We start from the raw sequence: 16,039 nt of genomic DNA, 5'->3' as shown, positions 1-16,039 counted from the left end.
CACCGCCCCAAGGAGAGGATGGGAATCTACACAGGAGCTCCGTCGACTACGTCCAGAAAGACGAACTCGAGCAGGATCGAAGCCCGGTAGACAAACTCGAAGGAGAAGCGGAGCCATCCACCTGAATGCCGCGCGTGTGAGGACTAAAAACGCTAACCTAAATTACTAATTAGAGAGGAGGCACCAAGATTCCCCTCGCCGTCACCAGCCAGAGTGACAGGCAGAGGGGAGGCGAATCGACAGGCTCACCCAAGAAGTCTAGAGGGGAAAGTTTACCCTTGTTATCTAGGGTTAGGGGGGCGAGAGGTCTGTTGTGTTGTGATTATTTCTCTTTCACGCTATTGCCAACTCCCCAATAGTCTATACTACTATTAAAAAAGCAAACATCAATCCCCCTAAAGCCACACGGTAAACTGTACACAGGATTACCAGGACCCTCGGATCAAATTAACTTAGATACATCCCACCATTCATAATGCATCAATAGTCTGTCACGGAGATCAACGTCTCAGATCAGATGTTCTGCCAAACAGACGCGGTAGTCTGCCAATCCTCGTAGCGCTCCGCGTCCCCAATCCCCGCAATCCCGCCGGTAGTTCACAGATTTTCAGATTGACTCCACCCGAAATCATGCCACAAAAACGGATCCGCAGCAACTTGCACTGCCCCACCTTCCTTCCCCTGATCCCCTCCTCCCGTGTGCTTCCTTCCCCATCGCCGCGAGTCGACCCGTCCTCTGGTCATCGCCCGCCGTACAGCAAGCCGCCGCCGACCTCCTCTGCCGGTAAGCTGCGCTCAGCGCCCTCAAACTCTTTCTCTCTCCATCTCCTGACTAATATATCTCCCTCTCTCCGTTTCGCGCTGCAGGGCGCCACGGACCTTCCCGACCATATCGACGATGACGACAAGCGGATCTGCCCCCCCCCCGCGCAGCATTCGTCGTGTCCGCCTTGGCTAGCCGCAGTGCGCATCTGTCCCACCTCCCAGCCAACCCTGCCGCCCTAGGTATGTGTTCGATAATTTTTCTCTGAAGGCAGAAGTTGTACACTGATAGTATGTCGTTTCAACCATTGGGTACCATTCCGATGAAGGTGATTTGGTTCTTCCAATCTGTTTGAGAAGCAAGCAGATGAAGCATAGGAGCGACGTGATACTCCATATTCCCGGTAAATATCATGGTTAATGTTTTTAATATTAGCATCTCATAGCAGTGTCCAATTACGTACGACTAATCTTATTCATATATGGTAATTTACTGTAACATACAGAATTTTATTCATATATCAAGACCACTTTGTAGTGTTTACTTACTGTTTCTTTTGTCCTGTTAATTGGTTGATATTGCTACTAGATGATTATCTATCCATTCAACATTGTGAATTTGTGACTGGCCTTTTTTCTCTTCAGTTATATGAAGAACCTGATTGGTGAAGCTAATTCTCAAATCTGCCAGGAAAGCTTCGGCACCACTGCAAATGGTATGTCCAGATTATACATAGAACTGCAAAATTTATGAACAGATGTGTTGGCATTATGATTGCGATGACATTTAGAATGTGTAGGGTTCTTGTTGGCCGGGCACCGGTAGAGCGACCAACTTGTCAGTTGTCTGAACTATCCAAACAGCAAACTTGAGTTGATCTTGGGCTGAAGCGTTAGAGGGTAACAAAATAAATTTCTTGAGTCTTTTACGGAAAGAGTGATGAGTGGAACTTGAGCTTAATCTGAATGTTCAGTATGTGTATGTGGCGGTGGTAGATATGCAGATCAGCATATGGTTCTGCTGGAGAAGACACAAGGCTTGAAGGGAGAATGGGAGACAAGAGAGTGCCGATTCAATGGCCCTCATTTTAGCGCGCGATTTGTTTTGGAAGACACATTTCAGAGCTGGAAATACGACGGATCATCCCCACAGATCCCTCTTTAATAATAGTATAAATATCTAAAAACTTACTTTTTAGTCCAAATTTGACGTAAAACCCTTGTTTGATGCGTCTCTCACATCACTCATCCGAAAAAGAGTGATTTCTTCCCTAAAAAATTTTAGAGAGCTTGGCCATTGTATAATGTTTGCAGTTTTAAAATATTTGCATCAAACTTTATTTCCCGTCTGTAATTCTGTTCTTCCACCCTGCAGTTTGTTCTTATATGTTGCATAACACTAGCAGGAGTACAACAGAAGGGAAGTGGCAGAGAGGGAATGACAGAGGCAGGCCTAAGCATGTTCCTTATATTCTTCTATCTCCTATTTATTGCATGGTATGAAATTTGGATGAGAAAATAATACAATAGATGGTGTGTGGAACATCACAATCTGCATTTTCAAAAGCTTCTTGCAAATTGAATTTTACCGCTCCTGCATTCATGAAAATTTATGAATAGGGCAATCATTTAAGTTTTCTTCCAAACGATGTGATGTATCAAATTCATGAATTGGACAGTCTTTCAACACGATAATAAGCATATGTATTCCTTTTCTCAATATATTTTAAATATGCTAATATTGTTGGATGATGTTGAATTTAATTGGTTCTGTTCTATATGTTTTATTCAGATGTTGTATTTGCTAAGAATCTGTCAGTCGTGAGGTCAGTGATGTATGGTTTCAATGTGGGCAAACTGGAACAGTGAAAATGTTCACTATGGAAGTTGTTCCAGATAATAGCTGTGTTAGTTGATTTAATCAAGAAGTGTTACTGAACCAATTCTATTTAATTTAGCATACTTGACATAGTAATGAGCATATTTTAGCAATGGGATAATGACATCCGAACTTTTGTTTCACTTGCATCTTGGTTAGGGTCACCATCATGAGTGGGCATTTGCTTACTGGGCAAAGGAGTAGAACCCACATATGGTTGTTTGACCATGCTGGAAGTGACCACTTGCCCAAAACTGAATTAGAAGGAGAGAGGTATAAGGAGGCAAAGTTCATCGACAAGTCACTGTCTGCACTGGGTGATGTTATTGCTTCCCTTACCTTCAAAACGCCCATGTACATGTTTATTCACCTTCATTTTTGTTTTGTACAATCACTGAAACTGGTTGCGTGCATGCAGCAGTTCATTAGTGCTTATTTAATTGATTATCCATGACAAAAATAGCTCTTTGTAGCGTTCTCTATTCTTGAGGCTGTCGAAAACTCAATGCTTATAAAGAGTAAACTTTTAGTGTGACCATCAATGGATTTATTTTATAGATTGCAGTGGCTTTGCCAAAGTATCAAGGCAACCATTCAGATGTTGGTGACAATGAGGCACTAAGAAAGAAGAGTGCATATGTGGCTTTGTCTAACTTGTCAAGACCAGGCTCACGCTATTGCTCATATCTTGCTTGTTAAAATTCACATCTTCTACACGTGATAAGCAAGTTGCACTGATTTTTCCAAGTGCATTCCCAGTATAGTAGTATTTCTTTCTTCAGATGCATCATTGTATTTTTATAAATGCATGTTTCAGTGTAGTAGTTCTTTGTTTTCCAAATGCATGTTCTAATTCAAATAATTAGTTTCAAGGTGCGGCCATCATATGTCATCAGGATCATTCTTAACCTGCAAATTTTTACTCCCTCCGTTCCTAAATACAAGTCTTTTTAGAGATTCATATATAGACTACATACGGAGCAAAATGAGTGAATCTACACTCTAAAATAAGTCTATATACATCCATATGTAGTGCATATTGAAATTTTGAAGAAGATTTATATTTAGGAACGGAGGGAGTAGTTTTTAGTTGTAATCAAGTTAGATAGCTTTTAGTTCGCACAACTTCATTGTCTGATTATTCCAGCTTTACACATGACGTTGTCTTTTTTTGTATCTTTCAGATAATTAGAGGAGGCACAACCAACTAAGAATCATGTCAGGTGAAAGGTACAAGCTATTATGGTTATCCTAGGGCATATGGTAGTTTTTTCGATAGAAGAATTAAAGGAGTAGCATTACGAGATATGAGTGACTGGACTTTTTGTGTACGCTCAATTACCCATTGTGTACTGAATTTTCTGTAATTCAGCACGTGAGTTGTGGTCAAATTTAAAAGGGGATTTAATTTGTTTCGATTGAATATGTGTGTCCTAATGAAAAAAATTCCTCGGATATAGCGTGCGTTGCACGTGCATATTTACTAGTATATATAAACAATAGTAATTTATTAATACAAATATAATGGCAAAACTAATAGGACATGAATGAAGTATATATAAAAAAAGTATTCCACTGAAAAGTAAATATTTCGACTGTTTGTGAAAATTTTGGTCAGACTCCTAAGAGCATCTACATCCGGACTTGGCAAAACCGACCCCCTATATGTCTGCGGACGCGCGCGAGCACGCCCACGGGCGCATCCGGAAGGGCACTCATATTTCGCTCCCAGCATCCACATATCTCAAATCTGGACCCTCAAATCCATGCAAATCCATGCACATTGATCATAAAAGTCAATGTTGCACATAAATAACAAATGTTGGTACCGAGCATAGATAGTGTTTACATAAAATTTATTTTAAGTGCACAACTCAAGAATTAGCTCCTTGGTTTCCATTGTGGGTCCACATGTGCTCCACAAGATCATTGAGTAGTTGCGTGTGCACCTGATGATCTCAAAGATTTTGATGCATCTGTAGAAAGTTCATAAGATGAGCCGCATCTTGATCTTCCGAGATTTCAACCTGTTCTCCAGGTGCTTCAAAATCATTGGTTTGGGCTACACCATCACCCTCATCATCGACAATCATATTGTGCAGAATAACACAACATGTCATCAGTTGCCACAAAGTTTCTAATTCCCACATCATTGCAGCGCTCCGCATAATTCACCAACGAGCTTGAAGTACACCAAATGCCCTCTCCACATCATTCCTAGCCGCTTCCTGCATTGTTGCAAAGTGGCTTTGTTTATTGCCATGCGGTTCGGATATGGTCTTTGCAAACGCCGCCCACTGAGGATAGATACCATCGGCAAGATAGTATCCCATGTTATACTCTCGGCCGTTCATGGTGTAGTTGCACGGCGGTGATTCCCCATTGCAAAGCCTCCTGAACACCGGAGATTGTTGAAGCACGTTGATGTCGTTGTGAGAACTGGACATTTCATAGAAAGCATGCCAATCCATAAGTCATGTGATGCCACTTCTTTCTAATATGATGGTGGCCTCTCTGGTGTGACCTTGATACATTCCCCACAAACTTTTGGGGCATTTATTCCATTGCCAATGCATGCAATCAATTGATCCGAGCATCCCTTGAAACCCCCTTGCCTCTCCAATAGCCAACAACTTCTCTGCGTCCTGCTCATTTGGTTCTCTAAGGTACTCAGGCCCAAACACCTCCACCATGGTGCGGGAAAAATTGACAGTAGTCTTCAAGCACATGCTCCCCCCATCCTGACCATCTCACCAACGGCATCTGTAGCAGTACCAAGTGCAAGCATCCTCAGAGCAGTCGTGCACTTCTGCTTGGCAGAGAAAGAGAGTTGTCCGCAACAATCCCTTGTGAGCTTGAAGTAGTCGTCATGTGCCTCCACTTCCTCCATGATGCGCAACACAATGGTTTCCGCATGCGAAAACAGCGAAGAAACCATGGATCATCCGGGAAAGTGGGACTGGGAGCAAAGTAGTCATTGTGCAATAGCTTTGCTCCGGACACCATATCCCTCTTGATCACTCTTCTCCCTTTGATTGAGCCCTTGAAGTTGAGAATATGCTCCACTTGCCGGTCCATTTTCTCTTGCATGCTCATGAGCATGATCATGCCCACTTCTTCGTCCGAATCCGAGGAATAGAAGAACTCATCTTGAATCATTTGATCAATCTCCGTCGGTCCATACTCCTCGTCCGACGAAACATCGGAATCCATCTTTTCCCTAATAAAATCACAAAAATCTGGCCTGACAATGTGTCGAACACATCGAGCGTATGGCGGAGGCAGAGAGTTGCCGGATGTACCGTGGTGGCATCCGGGCAGGCGACGACGTCCCCCGCGGTGAGGACTCCTCTGCCGGAGCTGACGACGCAGAGGCTAGGAATGGCTGCGGAGCGCGCGCATCGATAGAGCTGCGAGACACATGACGGGGAGGAGGAATAAGAGAGGAGATAACAAATGGATCCGGCAGGTCTTGGGGGTGGAGTGCAATTTGCGGTGGGGTCGGCCTGTCAAGTCCGACGTGACGGGCGTGCCCGGACGTCCTATATCCGCCCCATATTTAGGCTGGATATATGAGGGGTGTCGATCAGCTTGGGCGTTTGAGGCCCGTTTGAGGCGCCTGTCTCGATCGAAATTTCGCAACTGGGCAATGACCAGGCGTATTAGGCGGGTTTAAGGCGCCCAATTGTAGATGCTCTAGCAAAATACGTAATAGCCCTGTAATCTGAAACTGCTATGGCCGATGATGTCACGTGCCTATCTCTGAAGACTGAACCAATTTCTCCAACGGATTCATGCATGCAAGAAGCGTAGGTGTATTGGCCGACCTCCATCACTATGGCTAAGCAAACAGACGGCACCTGACGTACGTGTAGCTGGACAGACTGTTGACCCAGCCACATACATACGACCCTGTTAAAAATGTTGTTCTGCAGCAATTATTCCTTTTTTCTATTGCCAATGCCAAAACCAGTCAGATTTTATGAGGGGAGATCGTGTGACAGGGCAGATTACCAGGGGATGCCGCCGTGTGGGATCTGGGGAACATTCCACACCGATCTCGATCGAGCGGACAAAGTTGAGGCTGAAATGTCAAAAGCATATGTGCTCTGAATCTAGCTAGTGGTATTCATTTTCCGACGAATTGCAGAATTCTACGGTTCATTTCGGGTCGACGTACGCAGTACGTTGCGTGGGCCCCACACGAGGACACGGAAGCTTGGAATGGAAACCAGGGATTACTGGCTCACCGTGTTGCTATGGCTGGTATGGCGTATTTGTTTTGGCTGGACGGGTGCAAGCGTGCACCTATATATATGCACAGACACACAGAGAGAAAGAGGGAGGCAGAGTCGCAACTCGCAACCCCACTAGCACAAGGCCAACGTAAGCTTGATCGCCCGCCGATGAAGAGCTTCCTGGTCTCTTCCGGCGACGAGGAAGAGGGGGCGGCGTTGGTGCCGCCTCAGGAGGACGGCGGCAAAGCTGCTGATCCTGCGGTTGAACGCTTGTCGCCGTCTTCGCCATCAACGACGAAGCCGTGGTGGAAGACCTCGCTGCTGTCGCCGACGAAGGGCGCCGTGGGGCTGGTGATCGGCGGCCTCGTGCTCCTCGCGCTGCTCGCCGGCGCCAAATGGATCGACCTCGACGCCGTAAGTACACCCTACGCCCCACCGAGTCAGACACACACATGCATGCGTGCGATTATTCATCAATTTCGATCAATCGTGCCATATCTTAGTAGAATTAACCACGCGCGCAGTGAACCTAGCTAATGGAACAGCAAATTAAATGGACTAATGGAGTGCATTGATCCGTGAAGATTTTTTCGACCGGTTCCAAGGTCAAGTCCTGGTACTACTATTCCATACGCCGTTCGCGACGGGCAAACGGAATCGCCCGCTACGAGTCAAATCAGTGGACTACTCTCCATGGAGATCACTGGCTCGCTGGACCAATGTGCGCGCACAGGTTCCTATCAACGTATACTTTCACGATGGACTTTGAAGATAGGAGCAGAAAAACAGACCATCTGTGTAGAAAAATCAATTCGTATTTTAGGCAACGTCAACCTCGATCAGCGACGGGACAGAACTAGTCGTTCGAAATGGGCCTGTGACGGCAATACGTGTATAGCTTTGAGCTCACGATCGAGGAAAGTGCCTCGCCCCCGCGGGATGCACGCGCATGATAGTATGACAGTAGTAATACTACGTGTCAGCATAGCAGTATCTTTCTTCGTAGCTTTCTATTTTGCCTAGCTAACTGAGTAAATTGGACAGAAATATCACAATTGGGGCATTGGAAGCAGATTGGTACCAAGTTTGGTAATTTTTACATGTCAGTACCAAGTCTGGGGCTATACGTTACAAAAAGTTCTAAATCGCGTATAAACGCGTATTGACAGTGTATCTGACCGGCGGGGCCCGCCTGTCAGCTGCCGACGTGGCATTTTTTTGCAGAAAACCCCCGCACGGCGGCGCCCGGTCTGGATCGAGGGGAGGATCCCCTCGAGCCCGAGCTCCTCTCCTCGAATCCGACGAGCGAGCGGGTCCGGCTGTAGACGGTGGACACGGTGGTGGCCGCGGTGACCACGGAGCTGGTGGTGGACCCGCACTCGCTGTCCTTGAGCGACGCCGTCGACGTGTCCAGCCTCACCGACGTCGACGACGACCACGGCCGGTGGAAGAAGGGCGACTGGCGCGGCGCTGACCCAGCCTGCTGCTGCGACGACGACCGCTGCATCCTGGCGCCCCGCGGCACGCTCCTGTGCTCCGCCCCCTTCCTCCTGCTCGGTTGCCGCTCCAGCGCCTCCGCGGCAACGCGCTGCCTCGGCGCGCTCTGGGACCGCGCCTTGGCCCTCGACGACTCGGTGTTGCTCATGTAGCTCGGGAACGGCAAGTCCGACGCCGCTGGCTCCGCCATGGCCGCCGTCGCGTTGTGGGAGTGGGAGTGCGGGCTGCTGTGCGCCGTCCCGAAGGACAGGTGGTCCTCCACGTGCCAGCTGCTCGCCCTCGGGCTCAGCTCCGTCATGGCCGACGGCGCCGGCGAGCACCTGCCGCCGTGGTGGTACTCGACGGAGGAGAACTGCCTGTCGCCGCCCTTCGCCCCGCCGCGCCGCGCTGGCTGCTCGCCGCTGTCCATCTCGACGATCTTCACATTCTCCTCGCTCGACCGGTCCATCTCCTGCATGTTCCAAGCCAAATCGAGACCGAGGCGAAGGAGCTCGGGCTCGAGGGGCTCCTCCCCTCGATCCAGATCGAGCGCCGCCGCGCGTGAGGACGAAGGAGGTGCGGGGGGTTTTCTGCAAAAAAAATGCCACGTCGGCAGCTGACAGGCGGGCCCCGCCGGTCAGATACACTGTCAATACGCGTTTATACGTGATTTAGACCTTTTTGTAACGTATAGCCCCAGACTTGATACTGACATGTAAAAATTATCAAACTTGGTACCAATCTGCTTCCAATGCCCCAATTGTGGTACTTCTGTGCAATTTACTCTAGCTAACTTGATATCTGCAGTTAACAGGACCATGCGAATATATCTGCATATTTTAATTTACGCGATTGTAATCTCGAATAACGAATTAAAGATCCGGCCCGGCCATCGGCATGGAAACTGACAAAATATTCCGTTGCTTTGACTTTGTGAGCCATGACTTGCTTCTCTAGCTCTGGCGCTGAGAAGGATGGAGAAGCCGCAAGAGCTTCTTTTCAAATACTTCGGCAAATATATACACGGACCAAACGTAAGTCCAATTCTTAATTAGGAGATCCAAGTGACGACATGTGCAGTGAGGTGTCTAATTCTTCTTGGCGGCAAGTAAACTAAAGTCTCAGCCAAGTTATCTGCATGCGTAATACGTGCCAGGCTGGCTAAGAATAAGAAGACACGTAGTACATAAATAAATAAAAATTACACGTAGTAGAACTCATGCGTGACCGCGCAAATTACTACTCTATATTCCGACATTGAGATCATCCGATCGCTAAGTCTCTTGACAGGTGGAGTCGAGTGTTTGCAACATTTCAACATATCAATTCATGGTTAAGCTACTTCTTGTCTGAACTAACCACGCGTGCATGGAGAAACCCATCTAGAATTTTCCTTCGCAATATGCTAACTAGGATTTCCTCGTTCTAATATAAGTATCGCTAATTTAGTGCAACTTTAAACTAAATCAAGGATACTTATTTTAGGATGGAGGTGGTTTTTTTTTTAAAAAAAAAAGAAGGATGACCCCCGGCCTCTGCATCTGGGTGATGCATACGGCCATTTTGTTAATTATTCTTATAAGACCTTACAAAGTAATATTACAATAAGACTAAAGCCGGCATTTAAGCAACAAACCATCGCTACACCTATCCAGTTGATGAAGGAGCACAGATAGTCTGGGCCCAATATCAAACAGAAAAGGATCGAGGTGGTAGTACTCGCTAAGTTTTGTGCGATCTAACTTCCAATTGTACCAGCCCACGTACGCATGGAAGTTCCACAAAATATGGTCCATTGTCTTGACTTTGTGATAAGAGTCTTGAGAGCGATGTAAACGATCTATTGATGGTGAAATCAGCAAAAAATTCCATCAAGCATATAATGAGTATATACCTTTATCAGAAAACGAGCGTAGGGAGGGTGCATCTGCGACTGTGAGTGCTAGGAAATTTCATAGCTGCGGTCAAAATCAGCTTCCCTTGAACCACCGCCACTTAAAACCGATGACCTGCTAGATCAATCCGGAAGTGATCGGCCATTAATCCTGGCCTGGGCCCACATGTTACCCCACTTTGCAAGACCTAGTGCCAAAAACAGCAGGCTACAGGCCTTGACGGCCAATGTGTATACCTAAAGATGACCCCTGAGTCCCTGATTAGTACTAGGAATGAGCAAACCAGGCAGCACAACGTGCGCCACCAAAGGACTGGACGACGACGTACGTGTTTAGTTCTGCTTCACAGAAGATATTCCAGTGAGGTTCTGATTCTAGCTAGTGGCCAAGTGCATCATGTTTTTCTCTAAAAAAAAAAGTGCATCATGCGTAACATCATGCATTGGCTAACTACAGGAGGACACGTAGAATTCTTGCGTGCCCGTGGAAACTGTTGCCTCTTTAATCAGTCCGACTTTCAGTCCATCAGTTTTTTTTTTCATGGTAACACGTGTCTCATTCATATCATAAAGATCAAATTACAAGTCACGTAAAGACCGACATGACAAAACTGAAAAGATAGCTACACCAACGTCCGTCACTTGCCTCCGGCACCACCACAGGAGCCATCAAAGAAAAAAAATGACGGATCACCTCCTCACCCGAGCTCGACGCGGCTCCATCACTGATATGCAGCTTTGCGGATCTCCAATGTGGCCCACCAAAGATGAAGCCATTGCCGTTGAACGAATCAGACCGGGGCAACACCCCGGACACGCTATCGAACTCCAGATCTGAGACCCCACAACGACTAAGACGCCGAAGTAGGAAACCATACCTGCCATCCATCAACCACGAACTCAGCACACGTTCTGTCTTCCAGATGTCGTCGATGCAGATCACAATCTGCATCTGCTCCCGAACTACCTCGCAAGCTCCGCGCCGACGCTGAAGCAGACGTCGTCGCAACGGCAGAGCCCGAGGACACAAGTCCACCACAAGGATGCCGTCGCCGCCACGATATCCCCGCTTGAACAGACTGGTTCCCAAATCCATCACCGAGCAAAGAGACGATCGCCTCGCCGGAGAAGAACCTGGAGCTTCTTTATTCAGCATCGCCGTCGCCGCCGTCGAAGCCAAGACGTCGGACGATCTAAAAACCTAGGCTATTAGGGCTCTAAACCTAAAGCAAAAACGATCCGCACGCACGGGATCCTGCGACCCCCCTCACGACCGACGACCAAGAGGTCGCCGGCGGAGGAGAGCCGCCGAAAAACGGCGCCGAAAAGACGACTCTCTTGCGGCGGCGGCTAGGTTTTGGTCGCTAGCCAAACCCGCCCCCACGAAAAGAGATGGCTAAGTTCTGCCGACCTACTGTAGTCGTCTGCACTTTGCAAGATATAAGATAATCGGAGCATGTCTTCAATCAGAACTCGAATTCATGTTTAGAAAAAGCATGCAAGCTCAAAAGCAAAGTACTCCTAGCTAGCTAATTTGGTCACATATGAGCTACTCTTAGATTAAGCAAATGAGTTTCGTAATCAATACAACAAGAGTTCTTTTAAGATGGTCCCTCTTACCTCCCAGGAGGTAAGAGAAATATTTATGCCCTGTTTGGTTCATAAGTCCTAAGACTTTTTTTTAGTCCCAACTAAAAAGTCCCTAGTTCCTAAAAAGTCCCTCCCTGTTTATATCCAGGGACTAAAAAGTCCCTATTCTCTCCCTAAAGGTTATTAAATGACCATGTTACCCCTAATATACAGAAAAATAACAATCAAACAACACCATGGGGCGGCGGGGCAATTGGTGCAGGGAGGGGCATTGTTGGAAAAGTCCCAAAAAAGGCTCCCCTTGAGAGTCTTCTTCATTTAGTCCCAAAAAGCAACTTTTAGTCCCTAATAGTCCCTCCTGATTGGTTAAAAAATCTCTAAGAAGGACTTTTTCTAGTCCCTGCACCAAAAAGTCCCTTGGAACAAACACCCCCTTAATGTGAGCCCTCCATTTGTCAAGGGTACATTTGACGACGCGTAATATTCTCTTCATGGTAACTACTGGTGAAAAGAGAATGTTTAAGGATTTTTTTTACATTCTCCTTCCAATGTATTGGACGAATTATTTTGCATTGGATACCAGATATGCACGCATGACTTCCATATATAATAGGCCTTCCTTAATATTGGATAACATTTTTTTTCTTTTTTCTATTTATCACAAATTTATAAGAGATACGGACTTTTTCACTGATCTCATATCATTGTTATAGAATGCATAGTTAATTCATCATATCATATACCATATAACAATTCTATTTCTTTCACTCTTAGTCACACGTTAACCCATATCAATGTTTTGATGTTTTTTTTTGCATGGTAGTGCATGTCTAATTTATATCATAAATATCAAAGTACAAAGTCTTATAAAAACTGACATGACAAGACTGCAAAAGACAGCAGAATGTCTCTGAGCTTGACACCACCGTCCGTCACCTGCCTTCGTAATTTATATTGTATTCTATTGTCTATGTCGGTAATTTTTCACATAAATTAAATTTATTTTCTACCTTGATGTTTTTTTCTATGAAGATATTTAAGTGAATACTTGGATTTTGATCCTAAGATTCAAAACTAATATTTCTTTTTGAACTAGACCTCTGTTGCAAAAACATTAAATTGCAGAAAGACATCTGTTGCAAAAAAAAGTTGTAATAAGACATTTGTTGCAGAAATTGTCTGCAACTTAAGCTATGTTGCAAAAATTTCCCCGACTTTAACCCGTGTTGTGTTGCAGAAAATTTCTACAACACGACATGTGTTACAGTGGTGGAAGGTGACCCTTGGCCGGTCAATCAGCCAGATCTGATTGCTCGCCAGGCGACGATCTTTTAAAAAGACTCGTCGGCCGACGCATAGCAGTGCCCATATGAATTTTATAATTTGTTTTGTGTCATAAAAATGGCACATTTGTTTAGTATCTTCATATATTTAGTACGAGGGCATTTCATGCTTGAGAATAATAATAATGTTAGGGAGCATGACATGTAGAAAAATAACAAGAAAATTTTAGAACTATGCAAGATATACTCCATCTGTTCCTAAATATAAGTTTTTGTAGAGATTCCACTATGAACCACATACGGATGTATATAGATGCATTTTAAGTGTAGATTCATTCATTTTGCTTCGTATGTAGTCCACCTAGTGGAATCCCTACAAAGACTTATATTTAGGAACGGAGGAAGTATTTCCGTAGGTAGCACAATGCTTCTCTCATGCTTCAGTGACACAAAATATTTTCTTTCCTTATATCTGCATAAATAAAGGAATAAAGGAAAAAGTCCATATGATGACCCTATAAGATTGTTGTCCATATCTTACCTTTCTACCATAATCTTACGTTTCAAGAGGTAATAGTAATACAACAAGCCATCCGATAACTCGAAATAGACTGTTTAACTGGGACCGCCCTAAAATTTCTCATCATACTACAATGTGCTGTACTGATCCCTCTGCTCTTGTGCATGCGTGCTGAAACGATCGGCCAGTCGTTCCTGCGGGGCAACGGCACCGGCACTGGCAGCACCAGCCGTCGTTGGCGCCATCCTCCTCGCCGCCAACGGTCATCGCCGCCCGTGCCCATACCCTTCAGCTGCGGCAACGGGACGTCATCGTCGTCCACGCCACTATGCCGTCACCCCCGCGGGGGAATGCCACCACCGGCGGCATCACCATCTCCAGCGGCGCCGGAACGGCCCGTGCCGCCGCCGCCTTCGTGCCCGGACTACTTCAGGCACATCCACTCGGACCTTGCGCCGTGGCGCGAGAAGGGGATCAGCAGGGAGGCGGTGGAGCGCGGCCAGCCGAACGCGGCGTTCCGGCTGACGGTGGTCTCCGGGCGCGCGTACGTGGAGACGTACCACCGCGTGTTCCAGACGCGGGACCTGTTCACGGAGTGGGGGATCGCGCAGCTGCTCGCCCGCTACCCGGGCCGCGTCCCGGACCTCGACCTCATGTTCAACTGCGAGGACATGCCGGAGCTGCGCGCCGCCGACTACCCGGACACCTCCGCCGCGCCGCCGCTCTTCCGCTACTGCAAGGACGGCACCTCGCTCGAAGTCCTCTTCCCGGACTGGTCCTTCTGGGGCTGGCCGGAGGTCAACATCCGCCCCTGGGGGCCGCTCATGAAGGAGATCGCCAAGGAGAACGCGCGGCTCCCCTGGCCGGACAGGGAGCCGTACGCGTTCTGGAAGGGCAACCCCGACGTGTCGGACGCGCGCCGCGACCTCTTCCGCTGCAGCAACGACTCCGCCGCCGGCAAAGACTGGAACGCGCGGCTGTTCGCGCTGGACTGGGGCGCCGCCAACCGGAACGGCTTCAAGGGCTCCAACCTGGCGGAGCAGTGCCGGTACAGGTACAAGATCTACGTGCAGGGGCGGTCGTGGTCGGTGAGCGAGAAGTACATTCTCGCATGCGACTCGCCGATGCTGGCCATCGACACGCCCTTCGAGGACTTCTTCTCCCGGGGGCTCGTCGCCGGCCGCCACTACTGGCCCATCGACCCTAGGGACAAGTGCCGCGCCGTCAAGTTCGCCGTCGACTGGGGGAACGCGCATCCGGCGCTGGCCCAGCGCATGGGCAAGGAGGGCAGCGGGTTCGCGAGGGAGGAGATGAGCATGGACTACGTTTACGACTACATGCTGCACGTGCTCACCCAGTACGCTGCCCTGCTCCGGTACAAGCCCACCGTGCCGGAGAACGCCGTGGAGCTCTGCCCCGAGTCCATGGCCTGCTCCGCCCAAGGCCGGGACAGGGAGTTCATGATGGAGTCCAGGGAGATGTATGTGGCCGGATACGAGCCGTGCACGTTGCCGCCGCCGTTCACCGCAGAGGAGGAGAGGGAGATGGCTGCCAGGGAAGAGGATGTGCGAAGAAAAGTAGTTAAAATGGAGGGGAGGTAGCAGCCCACCTTACTAGAAATGGTAGATTATACAAATTGATTTAGTGTGACAGAGCAAGATCAACCAAATGGAACAGGCAAATATACAAAGATGAAGACAAGCTTAGAGTATTTACTTTAGAAAATAAAAAGATTCAAAGCATTCGCAACTACAAGTATTTTTTTCCTTTCAAAGGAAGCCTGAACCTATACCCCCCGCTTCCTGGATTCATGCGTCCCTAATCTTTTTGTAAGTTAGGAAGAGAGGGATTGCATGCATCGATAATTTCATTGACCGTGCAGGGGGTATATATATAAATGGAAAATTTTACGGTGCATCATAATACACCAAATCACGTGTATTATATGGGCGATCTAATGGATTAGAATAACTGGGCCTTTTTTGGCCCAAAGGTATTTTCGACCTAAATTTTTTTATACCTTTAATCGGCCCAATTAAGTCCAGAGGTATTCTCGTCCGAAATTTTTCGATTAAATTAATTGCATTAATAAAACACTTCATTATAGAGGTCCAATCATCATGCGTACTCTTTTGAAATTTGGTTCGAGCGGTTCGTCCTCTCTCCTCCTCTCGAGCCCTAACCTCGGCGCCCTCGATGGCCGCCGATCGCCTCCGACGCCCTCGATCGCCGCCGATCGCACTCGCCATGTCACTCCTTCCTCCTGCTCCTACTCCCCCTCCCCCCTCCATCGGAAGTCACCCCGCTCGGGTCGCGGCGCCAGATCTTCCGACGAGCCTCCCCTCCTTCCCCGAGTGCACGCCACCTTCCCCGGCCTGAGAGGCCACATCATCCTCA

General features: G+C 47.5%; 2 protein-coding genes and 1 long non-coding RNA gene across 3 annotated transcripts; 2 read left to right on the top strand and 1 right to left on the bottom strand.

Moving 5' to 3' along the window:
• Positions 1-1,079: 1,079 nt before the first annotated feature.
• Positions 1,080-3,418, top strand: LOC119335173. Its single transcript, XR_005161713.1, has 4 exons — positions 1,080-1,166; positions 1,408-1,478; positions 2,169-2,259; positions 2,801-3,418. It is a non-coding gene; the product is annotated as an uncharacterized LOC119335173 (long non-coding RNA).
• Positions 3,419-6,998: 3,580 nt separating this feature from the next.
• On the top strand, positions 6,999-15,465 carry LOC119341818 (O-glucosyltransferase rumi-like). Its single transcript, XM_037613671.1, has 2 exons — positions 6,999-7,293; positions 13,831-15,465. The coding sequence occupies exons 1-2, from the start codon at positions 7,048-7,050 to the stop codon at positions 15,241-15,243; spliced, it is 1,659 nt and encodes a 552-aa protein (XP_037469568.1). The 5' UTR covers positions 6,999-7,047; the 3' UTR covers positions 15,244-15,465.
• LOC119341415 lies at positions 8,075-8,833 on the bottom strand. The gene has a single exon (XM_037613290.1). It carries the CDS (start codon positions 8,831-8,833, stop codon positions 8,075-8,077), a length of 759 nt encoding a protein of 252 aa, XP_037469187.1.
• Positions 15,466-16,039: the final 574 nt, after the last annotated feature.

Source organism: Triticum dicoccoides, chromosome 7B, assembly GCF_002162155.2.
Source record: "Triticum dicoccoides isolate Atlit2015 ecotype Zavitan chromosome 7B, WEW_v2.0, whole genome shotgun sequence".
NCBI lineage: Eukaryota > Viridiplantae > Streptophyta > Magnoliopsida > Poales > Poaceae > Triticum > Triticum dicoccoides.
The sequence above is the reverse complement of the archived record's forward strand: the minus strand, read 5'-3'. Positions and strand labels throughout refer to the sequence as shown.

Excerpts from the sequence above, each read along its gene's own strand:
- LOC119341818 (XM_037613671.1), top strand. The coding sequence starts at position 7,048 with ATGAAGAGCTTCCTGGTCTCTTCCGGCGACGAGGAAGAGGGGGCGGCG. Across the intron at positions 7,294-13,830 it reads AATGGATCGACCTCGACGCC|TCGTTCCTGCGGGGCAACGG; the intron begins GTAAGTACACCC and ends ACGATCGGCCAG.
- LOC119341415 (XM_037613290.1), bottom strand. The coding sequence starts at position 8,833 with ATGCAGGAGATGGACCGGTCGAGCGAGGAGAATGTGAAGATCGTCGAG.